The sequence below is a fragment of the Anopheles funestus genome, chromosome 2RL (genome assembly GCF_943734845.2).
Source record: "Anopheles funestus chromosome 2RL, idAnoFuneDA-416_04, whole genome shotgun sequence".
In the NCBI taxonomy this organism is placed as follows: Eukaryota; Metazoa; Arthropoda; class Insecta; order Diptera; family Culicidae; genus Anopheles; species Anopheles funestus.
The window spans coordinates 36,868,027-36,881,943 of NC_064598.1; the positions used below are offsets into that span (position 1 = coordinate 36,868,027).

Below are 13,917 nucleotides of genomic sequence, written 5' to 3' on the forward strand. Positions count from 1 at the left end.
TGTGCAGCGCATTTTGGAAACCTGTTTTGTCATAAAACCATGACTTAAACGTGTGGCGTTGGTTCTTTTTTGTAAGCTCCGTGCTAGCTTCGACTAGTTCATACAATTTAGAATTCATAAAAAAAGCTTTCGGTTCATGTTGTGGACAGTGCACAGAAAAAAAGTGTTATTATTTAGTGAAAAAAGTGATGTCCATTTCTCAATTAGATTATTGTCTATTGCGTAAAATTGAGCATTATTAAATGTGGTCATTTTAGTCGCGTGTGATGATTTAAATCTGCTAAAACGCATTGAAGTTTGTATGAGCCTTTGTGCCCAACCAAAAAGCTATTTGTCGCCAAAAAACTATCAAACTTACGTTTAGTCGGGTAAGTAAACCATATGCAATCAGAAATATCGGAGGAAGGATTTTTACCAGAAGCCATTGATGGGACATTTTCATGGTTAAAACAAAAATATGCATCGATGTTAATTTTGTATTGATAGGGGTCCCCAATAGCTTCCTCCTCCTAGGGGCCTCCAAGGAGCTTGATCCACCACTGGATATTTGCACAACAATGGCTAACCTTAACATAAGTATATTAACATTCAGGAACATAAACACGATACGAAGTTTTGCTACTCGTAAGTAGCGCCATCCCCGATAAGGATGTGTACGCAAACAAACGGAATTATGATACGTCTGTTTGATTTTCGCTCATCTGTAGTGCGGAACGCGAGCTGTTGACATTTAACCGCCCCGACCCAGGAAACCCCAGCCTCAGTCAGGACACGTGCCTCGAATGAAGAAGCCTTTAACACAAATGCGCATTTCGGTTCCACTGTCCCGACCTGGCAATGTGTGAAATTCCTTTGCACCGACAAAATGGTACCGAAAACACTTCCAGCAACAGTGTGTGTGTGTGTGTGTGTGGTTTCTGGACGAGAAAAGTGTCCGGAAAAGGGGGCTGCTTTCGATGTAAATCCCGCGCTTCCTTAACACGTTTTGGTACATTCCGTTCTGGGTGGATTTGCAATCTGGGGTTAAGCAGCATAGCCACTTGCCACCGAGATGAAAGGCGTTGTGGAAGGCGATGATGTGAAACGGAATTTATATTGTTTTCAAAAGTTCCAAGAATCGAAACTACAAGACTGTGGCGAGACTTTTGATAGCAATAATGTGCGTCTGGTTTGTACACCCAAAACTGCATCGGATCGTTTGTGGTAATACGCTAAAGGATTTGTTTCTTTTTATTATAAAAGGCCAAACGTTTATTAACAATATTTCATTATTGTTGGTAAACCTGACTTTGAACTATCTGCATATTATTGGTGGTTGTATGAAAGCCACACGGTTAATTGAATTAATTTGCTTAATCTCTTGCAAAAAAGCTATCTCATTAAACTTTATTATGAACTCACCAATCTAAGTGAAAGCCAGGGCAAGCCCCTTTTAGCAAAACATAAAAAAGTTACCAAGGAACAACTTACAAAAGCAGAAGCTTTAGTATATTCGAGTTTGATGAAACCGGCCAAAAGAATAGCTTCTTCTATGGTCGGAAACATTTCTGCGGTTGACAACTGACGGCATCATAGACATTACATATATGCCGTGCGGCATCCTAATTTGTATGACATGGGAAAAGCGTGGTTATGACCGAAATCCCGCCATACCACACGGGGGAGATCGCTTGTGTTAGCTTTTCCGGAGCAGATAGAAGCTGTTTACATAAGGCATTCCTAATGCAAAATCCGACAGGTGTTCCCTCCCTTCATCGTCCCAGAATTTGCTCCCGGAAAATGGCAAGAGAAACGTCAGACGATTGCTTACGGTATCACGGTAATAAAGGTGCGAAATGTAAAGGAAATCATAAAACAAACACACAAACACATATACAAAGAAACACGACAACTCCGGGTATGAAGGAACTGGAGCTTGGTGTGAAATTTTGTACGCATGATGTGTTTTCTGGGCGAAAAACGAAATTTGTTTGCTTAACGGCTGAATTTATATTGTGCCGCCTGTCGGCTGGCTGCCTGCCTGGCCAATATGCGGTGTGGCGTGAAAAGCTCGACCGACTCTGTCTTTGGATCGTCCTTTGGACAGGTAAGCATCATGATTACAGAGGGCGTAAAATTTGGGCTATATTTGTTTAACCGTTAATAAGTAAAGTGGCTGACGTCTTTTCGAAATGTGCGAGAAGAACCATTTAATGGAAGCTCAATTGCAAGCGCAATGTGGTGATTGTTGGCTTTCATTACCAATTACTATTTTAGTATGATTTTTTTATAGTCACAAAAAATTTATTTACACTTTATGAATGTGAAAAAGGAAGCAATACGGCCAGGCCATTCCTTATAAATAATAAAAAAATGTGAAAAAGGATATTGGTTAATTTAAAAAATGTATAAAAAATTTGTACTTGTTCTATCTTCTTCTTCTTCTTGGCTTAACGACCTTACAGGTCACGCCGGCCATTTCTGGCTTACTAGACTTAGTTTACCACTACGGGGGGACGGTCCGGATGGGTACTTGTTCTATGTATAAGCTAAAAAGAAGAGAAAGGAGAACATTGAGCATGCTGTTTCGTAGTGTATTAATCGGCTTATTATTTATTGACTTTTTTTAATTGTTTAGCAATTTTTTTTTGTTTCAATTAACACTAGTACGACTTGCGAGTAATTTTAAAATAACGGTAATTCTCACAATGCTTACCGTAACCCTTGTAGATGAGTTAAAATGTATACTTTCCTCAATTAAAACAATTTTGATAAAAAAAAATTCAATTTTTAGAAAGCACCAACCTTTACAAACTTTGCATAATATTTAAAAAAAAAAAAACAATCCGATCTTTTGTGGGAAGTTATAAAACTTCTCATTTTTTGATTTACAGAACGAAGAGATAAAAAAATTAACAAAATTAGTCGCGTGGCATTAATCGACAAAAAACATTCCTAGTCATTTTGAAACATCCGGACAAAGTGATATTTTTTTACCCAGGATTAGGAATTAGGAAAGTCGTACTTAGTGTTAAAAACGAAACTGTGCCACATGGCTCACATTAATGGCATATTTGACCCATTATCCAACTGACATGACTTTCCACTGAAGCGATCAAAAATTCAATCAACCTGAACTAATGCACAGAAAGTCACCATTTTGCAAGTGCTATAAAATATTATTAAATGGCGCAATATTTTTTGGCGATAATTCCATTAGCGTGACAAACTTTCCAGCACAACCAAACCCAAGCACCAAATTTCGTACGAAACGCCGGAAAACATTTTTTTCTCCCCGGCGTTCTGAAAGTGCAAAAGCCACAGTTGAACGTTAATAAATCGTAACAATCTTATGTTTTAGCAAAACCACATAAGAACTCTCGAAAACTATCATCCAAGCAAGAAAAGAAAAGAAAAAAAAGAAAACACCCCATTCCCATCGAGTCATGCATTCCGCGCAAAAGGATTGTGTAAGTGTGTTGGCCCTGGTTTTATCTGGTCACGGGTTTAACCTTCGGGAGGAAATTTATAGCCATTTTCCTGTGTGCTACTGGCTCATACAACTGGCAAGCTTGTGTCTGTCGGCCCCAATACAACACCGGTACGCCGTCCGAAAGCCTTGTCTAGTCGATGGTGTTTGAGCTGCTTCGAGCGTAAATGAATGTGTAAGTGCATTTCGCTTCAAGTGTCGGCCACCGGTGGTAGGTAATTTAATTTCCCGCCTCTTTTTTTTCCTGCTACCAAAAGATGCTGTTGTTGAAGTTCCGAGCGTCCCGAGTGGAAGGAAAGATGTTGGGCAGAAGAAATTATCATACTCAAAAGTCGAAGCGCAAAGTCCTAGGGCATGGGCCACCCCGGTTGGTTACCATCCTCACACCGACGGTTTTTGTCTTTCCAGTCAATTATATTTGTATCATGTCTTCATACCGTCATGCTCTGCGTCATCATGCCGGATGCCAAAGATACCGAAACCGTCTGCCAGGATGCGGCATGATGTTGGCCATAAATAGAAAACACGGAACGTGCAAAGACCGGTACGACCGTAATCGCATCGTTGATTTTTCGACCCGAATGGATAAGGGAAGTTTTGAATTTTCTGCTCAACGGTAACGGTGGGTAACGTTTTTTTTTGTGTATCATTTCCTTCTCGGCATCAATCTCGCGAGAAAAACGTACTGCAGGTCGTCTCGAAGCTTGATGATTGATTTTTCCACTGGGACTCCGTGAAGGACAGATGGTTACACCATAAGCGTAAGGTGATGGTTCAAACATATTCTGTACGGTCTAGTCAATAAATCACGCCCATTTTCTCTAAATCTAGTGCAGCTCGTGAATAATGCGGACCGGGTTTTTGCAGAGTGAAATTTTGATGGAATATTCAACAGGGAGGGCTTGCCAGGAACGATCCATGCTGAACAGACACAAAATGCATTAACTTATTTGATGTTTGCTAATGAAGTTAATGGTTTTTTAAGACTCCAACCCAAAAGGAAGTTCAATAGGGATTTTAAGTCCTTTTGAAACATTAAAGGAATTAATATTAAACATTTAACAATGTTCAAGTCAATGGCACATTATGAGCGAGATATTTACAATCATCATATTAAAGGTTTGGGCAGGTCAATACACAGGAGCAGCACGATAGCAAACAGTGCATCAACATAGGCTCAATCGACCAACTAAAGAAAACACAACCATTTATTGAATATGGGTTTCAACTGTTATTATTTACCTGCCAACGATTCGAGATGATACGCAACAAAGTAAGATACCCTCTGATATGCGGGAAAATGGCGAGAGGTTTGTGAGCGAAAAAAAAGGATCAAAGGTAAACAATAAGGAGGAACAAATTTAACGCTACCTCACGAAGCTTATTTTCGTCAGGGATTCGCATCACTTTTTCCGTAACTTAATCTTTCGCTCGAGCTTATACACAAGCGCTTTTTGCGATACCGTATGTGTCCTACTTTGGAAGTTACCGTACTGAAGTACATATTCTTTTTTTCTAAAAACATTAGCTCTATGCTTTCCTTCCACTTTTTTAAGCGTGATGGGTGATGTGTATGCCGAAAAGTCAAAAATGAACTTCTCAAAATACCTTAACAATGTTTGGAAATAAAAGTTTTTTAAAGGAATATTGTTATATTTGACTCACGTATAAAATGATACCAAGCTTTTTGTGATATTTCGTTTGTCATATTTTCTTTAAACGCTATCAAAATCTGCATTTTTATCTGTAAAAAACGATCTTTTTCCCTTATTAAAGTTAGACACCAGGCGTCTCCATTGTGATAAAGCACCATGCGTTTCCATTTTTTTTTACAAAACACCAGGCGTCTCCATGTGCTTCACCCAGCGTCAACGATACGGAACAAGTCATGCTTAATAATTTAATATTTTATTGGTTTAACGGGAAATTCGTCAAAACGTTAACCCTTGTTAAAGGTAAAAAAATAACCTTTAAATTCAATCAGCAAGAGATATCATTAGAATGCAAACGGATAGAAGCAAAAAAAACAAAATTCCATGAAATAAAATAATTCAATATTTCCACTTCTTGGATCTCGGTTCTCGATATTGAATGAATATAACATTTTTCCAATACTTGTCGAAGTATGATGATAGGATATAGGTTGTTTTGTTTTCCCTTTTGCGGTATAACTTAAAAGTGTTGTTTGTACAGCAGATGAGCAGGTATACACCATACCGTAGGGTTTGTTGTTTATTCATGATAAAGGTTACACAGCATTCACGATGGTATTAATTTCGCGGAAACTTTATAACACCCAAAATATGCTTTGATGAGTGGTCGACCATGACTGTAAGTAAATAAGCTCTTTTGGGAAATTTCATCCCATAACCCGGTTGGGAAATCCCCTTTAAAAGGTTGTGCAAAACCGCAAACCTTTGCCGTTACGTGGGGGTTTTCCCTTCCCGTATTAGAGCGAAGTGGAAATAATAAATCTGCCACTGTTAGTCATGTTTCGGTGTTTAACTGGTTGAAACTTTTGTTTGGCCCTCGGCCAACATTATACCATCGCCTGCTGATGTTGCTGTGTTGGAAAAGCTGGAAAATATGTTAAAACACACGACAACAGTGCATTTCAACACTCGTGTGTGAACTTCTTCTGTGTACGGACAGCGTGATACAGATGAATTACGCTCAGAAACAAACAAAATAATCAATCAAAACGTTGTAAAAGTACCGTAACCAAATACGTTTTCTTTCCTGCGACATTATTCACATTGAGGACTAACTCGGAACAGAAGTTAAGATAGTATTAAGTGTTTTTTTTTCTTGTATTATCTCGCACCATTTGCACTGCAAAGGGAAACACATTGTATCGGGCGGCCCACCTGTAACATCCAGCAATCCTTAAGTAAGGGCAAAGTAAGCTAACGTACCGGAAACGGAAGTGACACTGAATGGACGATTGATCACCGGTGCGCCAGTAGTGCACATCAGGCGTGTTGAGTTTATTCGAACTAGCAATCGGATTACGCTGTTTAGCTTCCCATGGCCCTAGATCAAATCGGATCGAATCACACGCATACGGATACGGTTTTACGCTGTCACATCCCAGACGCTTGCTACGAACGGTAGCGAAAGCATCAAGATGGCTACCGACCACCATTCGACAAGGACCGTCCGGCCGGAAGAGCAAACTTCGTTTTCGATCTTATCACAGTTGAGGAAGTGCTTCTCGGTGGACATAAGCTTGGCGATGCGGCGTAGAAATATGGCCGAGCTCGGTTTGCACTTGTAGCGGGCACTGTTGTAAACGCAGTTCTCGTACGCATACCGTGCACTAGAGGATGAAGAGACGGAGAAAGAGGCAAGAAGCAGCGAACGAGGAGCGTTAAATTGACTGAGAATGATACGAGCATATGGCGAGCATGGTAATGCTTACCAGCAGAAGTGCATGTACTGCTGATTGAAGGACTGCTTGGTGGTTTTGGTCATTTCCTCCTTCAGGATGGAGACGAACCTTTTAGAGCAGGAGTCCAAATCACGGTGCACCAGCTGAAAGCATCCTTTGTGCCAGAGAAATTCTGTTCAAGGAAAAGAATAGAATTCAAGGTTTGATGTGAGTTCATTCCTAAGTGATAGTCTTAACGGACAAAAACCCAGAGTAAGATCATTTTGTTATTTGGATTGCATACATTGCGGGGAATTGCCTCAAAGGAAATCAACCCGAGGATGGTCTTTTTCTCATCAGCACCTTATTGGCCAAATAGAAGTAGTCCGTAGTGCCAGAACGTACCTTGCTGGAAGGCTCCATCACGGCAGAGAAATTCGTACAAACGTTTCGCACCGTACACTTCATTGTCAATGATGAGCCGCTCCTTGGAGTCTACGCACACGTCTAGATATCGCTGGACGCATTCCATGCCCCGATTGAACAATCTTGAATGACGTAAATTAAGGGAAGAAAAATATATTAAATTAAGGATAAAGAAAACACAGAAAACCACAACCAAGTTGATCGCTTTAGTGTGTGTTGTACACATGCCCTTAAAGATGGTGGAAAAAATGACAAAATTGTGCAATAAGTCAGCCTCACCAAAAAAAAAAATAAAACAAACTCATCCTTCTACGTACAGACACCGGCTGTTGATCTGCTCGATGGTTTCCGGAATCTGCACACTGTACAGCAGCTCCACGGCAATGTTGGGCGTTGAGTTGTGAAAGCATTCGTCGAGCATCTGAGAAATCTGTCCACAGACCGGTTCGGGGAAGGCATCCGGTACGTTGCCAGGCTCTGGAACGAAAAGCAAAGCAACCACTAAGCGATGTTGAACACACGACGTTAAGATGTGGTGGAAACAAATACCCAACACAAAACCAAAGAAAAAAAGGAACGGGCGAAAATCCGTTTGCACTTTTTTTTTCTCCAGTAAATGAATGAATATTTTTTTTCGCAGAACATATTTCGTCTTGCTGGTGCTTCTTCGACCGTGTGTTTTAATCCGACAAAAGTAGTGCTTTGACTGTTATGTTAAATACTAGAGGTGAAGCAATACATAAGCTAGCAAAACTTCATTCGACGAATGTAATTTGTCAACATGTTGCCACATCACATCTCCATCTCCAGCAAAGCGGTTCTAATCGTGTTGTCCTTTTGTGGTGGCTATTTTGTCCGCTTCTTCCATTCATAGTAATAAGCAAAATTCGGGAAAGAAAAAAACCATCACCCTGAAGTGGCAGCAAAACCACCATCTGTGGCGTGATATTTTTATGACCACATTAATGCATGCGATGATCCTGCACCTCCTCCAAACGTTGTGTTGCTGTGGCTGATTCCATTTCAACCGTTCCACTGCACGGTTTTGCTCGTATGTTTGATCGCATTGATGATCAAATACTTTTCTTCCGGCGTGTATTTATCGCACCTACATGCGGAAAGATGGGAGGAAAACACAAACACAACGAAACATCTTGGTTTGAAGCGTGTGGGTGGATGTGCGGGTTCAAAACATGATTATCATAGGAGTAGCAATTGGGTGAAGTGTAACAAAGTGTGCTGCTGACATATACCCAACCCAGCTCATGGGGGTATTATTTTCCCAAGTCCTTTATGGGACTACTTCCGAGCGCTGGGTGGAATTCGTTTCATCGGTACAGAACGCAACAACCACTACCTGCGACGACCGCTAGGCAAGCGAATGCAGCAATGCGTGATGATGATGTTGTGCGGTTTGCTACCGCAAATACATGCAATAGCTTTCTGTATGACATAAACCTCGTAAGTTACCCACACTAAAGGGACGGCTGCCATAAATCATGGTAGAAGTGTTCTTTACATCATCAAAAAATAAGTCACTGTAAAGCTTCTTCTAGATCTGGTAGAAGGAATTGTGAACCATGTCGACTTCTGGGAATGATTTTGAACAGTAACATTGTCAAATTGGGGCAGAAGTGGATCTATAAAACAGTTTGAAGAAAGAAAAAAACATATCGAGACTCGAGTCTTCGTCGCAGTATACAAAGGATCGCTTTTAATTAGACTTAGCATCTTCGAATTTTGTTTTATTCTTCTACCTTAAATTACATTGCAGCTTCGAGTTTCAGCAAAATGATGTAAAGAATTTCAATTAAACATACCACCAAACAACGAAATTTACGGCCCCAAAAAAAGTATAAATTTATCCCGATGCGAACATCGCATATGTTACAAGTTCAAACGCGTTTTTCGCGAAAACAACGATTTGCAAATTTCTCGAAACCAATGCATGTTGTTTGATTTTACATGCAATTTTTTTTGCCAGAATTTTGGACTTTTAACGAAAAATTTCCTTTTTAACTTTAAATTTTGACATTAACTAGTAGTCGCAAATTCCGGCTCGTTAAATACAGGCACTAAGTATCCTCTTTCAAAATACATGTAAATGTTTTGATTCCAGTTTTCGACGAAACGCCAACAGATACTGCAAAGACACAGCGTTTGTTTCTCCGAAGTATAAATGCTTGTATTATTTAGCTTTTGAAAAAAGTTTTTCTTCTTTTCTTTTTTTTCGACATTTCTCAAAAAGTATTGGCCTGCCATTACTTGTTTTCTTTGACTTTAATTTTCCGCGAGCGACATAATCAATCCTGCAATAGATTGGAAGTTCAGGATTCGATTAGATGCTCGATCCTGTCGAGCAAATCCAACGCCAGCTACCACTCTTAAATTTGTATACTTTCTCGTAAAAATATTTCCAATCCAATAAGTGGTCGCTTTAAAAATTCAGGGAAATAAAATTTTATCAGATACCTAAATGTATATCGCCTTTAATAGTTGAATTGCTCGTCTTGAATTGCTTAGAATTAATCTAAAAAGGATTTTTTTTTTAAATATTTGTTTTGCTATATTTTATTTTGAGTCTTATACAGGGTATTTAAATGTTTTGTCAAAGTTAATATTTTTCTTTAAAAAACCATTTTAGGGGTGTATTTAGTGGATATTCAAATACTTTCTTTACGAATAAAAGATATTATTTGAAAAAAGACATTTCGTTTTAAATGTTTTTAATATGAACCATAAACAGTCTTTTAAAATGGCGTGAAAATACGTAAAAACACATTAAATTGGATGAGTTTTAAACTAAATTTATGTCCCAAAAGTTAGAGCTGATGATACTAGCAACATCATAAGTAGATTAAACTTATCACAAGTAGATTAAAGTTATTAACACCAACTAATGAAGTTACAATCTGTTGATGGAAATGTCTTTATTAGCATGGCTAATTTTCTTACATTTTCCACTGATTTGTGCAGCATTATCCGGGGTTAATTCAATTGTACTCCCATTTCGGGTGAGCATTATACACATTATGTTGGAAAACATTCTTCCGCCATATTCGACGAACGATGAGCTTTAAGAATTTATTCCGCCAGCTTAAGGGAAACAATGGAACGGAACACTTTTGTTCGGTGTGGGTTTTTGTGTAAATAGCAATAGCATTTAATTAAAAAAAATGCTTCCAACTATACGCTTATTCGCAAAGTAAACTCTAATCAAAATATTTGCTTCTTGAGTTGGTCACTTTTTTTTAATAAGCATCAAAGTACACAAGGCCGGAATGTTGGTGGTAAATTTTTGCTCGCAAACAACTGTGCAAGACAGCTGTACCAGTCACTTTCGTTTTACGCTCGATGGTACAATTTATGGATGATATTATTGCAGCTTTTCTTCCGGTGTTGTTCGTTGCTCCATTATTATGGCTTTTGTTTGTTTACTGCTACCTACCACACCGTGAAAGTTCGCTATTCTATCAACACCCACGGGATACCCGGTGGGCATTAGTTCATGTTACGGCAAGGATCAATGAATTCCATTATTTTTGGAGGAACTTTTTTTTCCTTCGTATGTCCCTTTCTCGTATAAGTGAAATCTTGTGCACTCTGTTTGGCGATCCTGGCCTGCGGGCACTTCGGTCTGTTTCGAAATGGCTTCAGCAGTTAATCACGAACCACAGCGGTGTGTTTACCCGTACATAAACACAGAACCTTGACGGAGTGTCACGTTTTCCGATGCGTTCTAATCTCCTGTTTTCACTCTGTTTACTGTGAAACTATTTACTTACCACAGAATGTGATTGAGAAAATGTAGCAAAAAATTCCTATCCTTAACATGGTGGTAGTGTGTTGCATATCCTTTAGGATGCTGTTGTCACGAATGAGATACGCGCGAGTTGTAAAATGTTTATTTCACTTCACTAATCGCTAATCGGTTTGTGAAAACAGACAATAATTTTTATTTTAACACTCACACTTTATAGTAACATTCTTATTGTAACAAGCACAAAAAACATTCCACCAAATCCTTTATCACCACCGGCATCAATAACACTATTGGCACGCTGTGGCGACGTTTCCGTTGGATTGCTCGTTCCGATGAACCGGATGCTGTAACGATCCGTTCCGTTACAGTGTGTAGTGGAAACTGAAACTTTTCCATGGAAACCCAGAGCGCTCGGTACGCGATGGTAACGTTACCATGCCTACGTTCGGCACGATGAACATCTCACTTGCTTGCTTCTCGCCGTGCCGTATCTCATCGTACCGCTGCTGAGTTACCCGGCACGAAAGATCCCGGCCCAAAATCCTTCGAAGAATACGGCATTCATTGGTACACAAATCGCGTGTGTGTGAAGAAAAGTGAACAAAGCGTATGTGGAAAACTTTGAAGAAGTAAAAAAGAGCCAAAAAAACCTTTGAACAACTTGAAATAAGCAATCAAACAACTTCGAACAAACATACGCTAGTGTACAAATGGTAAGTGCCCAACGCAGCTTATACTCTGATGCGTATTCTCACCTCGCTTGTGTGCTGTTGATTGATGGAGCATTTGAGAGAAAGAAAAAAACCGTTTCTTTGCAGCTTTTACAACTCTTCATTTCTCACCTGCAATACACCTCCCGAAGTACCCCAGTGTTAAGAAGTGGGCGAAAAATGTCCTCACGTTCAAAAAGAGAAACGGACGCTGGAGATGATCTTTTTAACAGGAATGGTTTGTTTTTCAGTGTTTCGAATACTGAAAAAACTGCTACTTAACAACGATCTACCGAGAAATTGCCAACTACCTACGTGAGTTTAAATTTTCGCAAATCAGATCCTCGTCCCAAAAAAAAAGAATAAGCAAATTATCCATTCAACACAATTCTCGGTGCCTCGCATCGCATCGGTGCCGGTACCGATTCCGCATTTTCATCACGTGCCTGTGACGGACCCGGTTGGGATGAGAATATTCTGAATTCACTTGTCGCGCACGAAATCAAACGAACTACTACGAACACTCTTAGATCCCCCCCCCCCCCCCCACAGCAAGTCCCGGTTTTGCTGCAGCATCAGCAGACCAGAACCAATGTTAATTTTCTTCTTTTTTTTTTCTTAGCTTCTGTTCCCAGCCCTATTTTCCCTTGGGGGTGTATTTTAACGGTATACTTCCGGCTGGTCCTTCCGTACCTTGTTTTATGTATGTTTTTTTTATTTTGTTTTGGTCTAGCCTCTCATAATAGGTTGCGTGTTGTTTATTTTCATTTTCTACGAAATCTGAGTGAAAGATAAGTTAATTAATATATACAACCATTTACGTGGGTAAATGCATCACCGTCGGCCGTATCACACCATGATACAAATGTGGTGTGAAAAATGTTTTAATTAAATGAAAAGAGAATGAACAATTAATTTCCCATTTGGTTGTTTTGGGGTTGGTTTTATGAAGACATTTCGTTTTGTTTTTTGTGCGGAACACAATCAAATGCAAGATTTCTCATTTTCTTTTAAAAGGTTTTAAATTAAGCAATTATCTTGCTGTAGCTTAATATTATCGAAAACAAGCTTCGTTTGCTACTTAACGATTAGAGCGCACCACCACCGTTTCTAAACATGACGTGTGAAAAACTATTCCTAAATCCTTCTTATACGTACCATCTGTTACAAACTGATCGGTGGGGAAGCACATAAGATGGAAAATGCTCAAAAGTTCTTATACTGAAGGATAACAAAATTTCGACAAAAACACACACACCCATCAAACCAATGCAAAGCGTCGCATATGTTGCGTTCGGTACCATTTTCGGGTAGATTATGTTTAGCCATGCTGTGACATTGGTACATTATTTATCGCAAAACATACGAGCACAAACAAAATATTCAGCAAGCTAGCAGCATAGTGGCGTACAAATCTGAACAGATTTAATTATCGTCAGAGTGGAAGTGAAGCGTTACTAACAAACAGGTTCGAACAGAGAATAGCCACATTAAAGCTGACTGTGCACAGTTATACTTCCGGAGGGTGTGACCTAGCTCACCGAGGTGGAGTCAGGCACCTTCACGCTATCGCAGACATTAAAATTAATTTCATTTTATTACACTTGTCATAAATGGTGAAATTTACGAATATTACGCCAGGAAGGGTAGACTACGTTAAAGGGGATGTTTTTCAATGCTGACCTTGCACGAACCAAACCCCCAAACAAAAAGGAACCGTTATCTACTGGGAACCATGAAATCCATGATGTGAATTGTAATGGACGGTGCTTTCTATCATACATCTGTCACGTCTCGTTATCGATGTTCGGTAACTGTGCTTTTTTCTTATTCTATTTATTTTCGATGTTTTCAATCAAACAAGATGAACTTTTTCTTCTTTTTACATCCTTGGGCATGCCTTTGTTTTACACAAAGAACAAGATGGTGTTTGCCAAGTTTGGTGAGTTGAGCTGTAATGATATTGATATGATTATCTGATACTTAGGAAGTTAGAGTATGAAAAAGACTCACAGCATTTATGTGCACATTTTTGTAACAGAATATTTATAAGACGTTTCATTAGAAGTAATAATAATATTACTGTAATTTTAAATTATTAAAAATTTAAGTTAATTTGCAATTAATAAGACAACCTTCAATACTAAGCGCGGTTTTTATTAGGTTAGTGACAAGTTTT

At 39.2% G+C, this 13,917-nt stretch overlaps 1 protein-coding gene across 1 annotated transcript; it reads right to left on the reverse strand.

Moving 5' to 3' along the window:
• Positions 1 to 5,157: 5,157 nt before the first annotated feature.
• On the reverse strand, positions 5,158 to 11,611 carry LOC125761066 (uncharacterized). Its single transcript, XM_049421862.1, has 5 exons — positions 11,051 to 11,611; positions 7,583 to 7,742; positions 7,245 to 7,387; positions 6,891 to 7,032; positions 5,158 to 6,788 (listed from the first exon to the last, which is right to left on the reverse strand). Exons 1-5 carry the CDS (start codon positions 11,115 to 11,117, stop codon positions 6,545 to 6,547), a joined length of 756 nt encoding a protein of 251 aa, XP_049277819.1. The 5' UTR covers positions 11,118 to 11,611; the 3' UTR covers positions 5,158 to 6,544.
• Between the last annotated feature and the right edge of the window lie 2,306 nt (positions 11,612 to 13,917).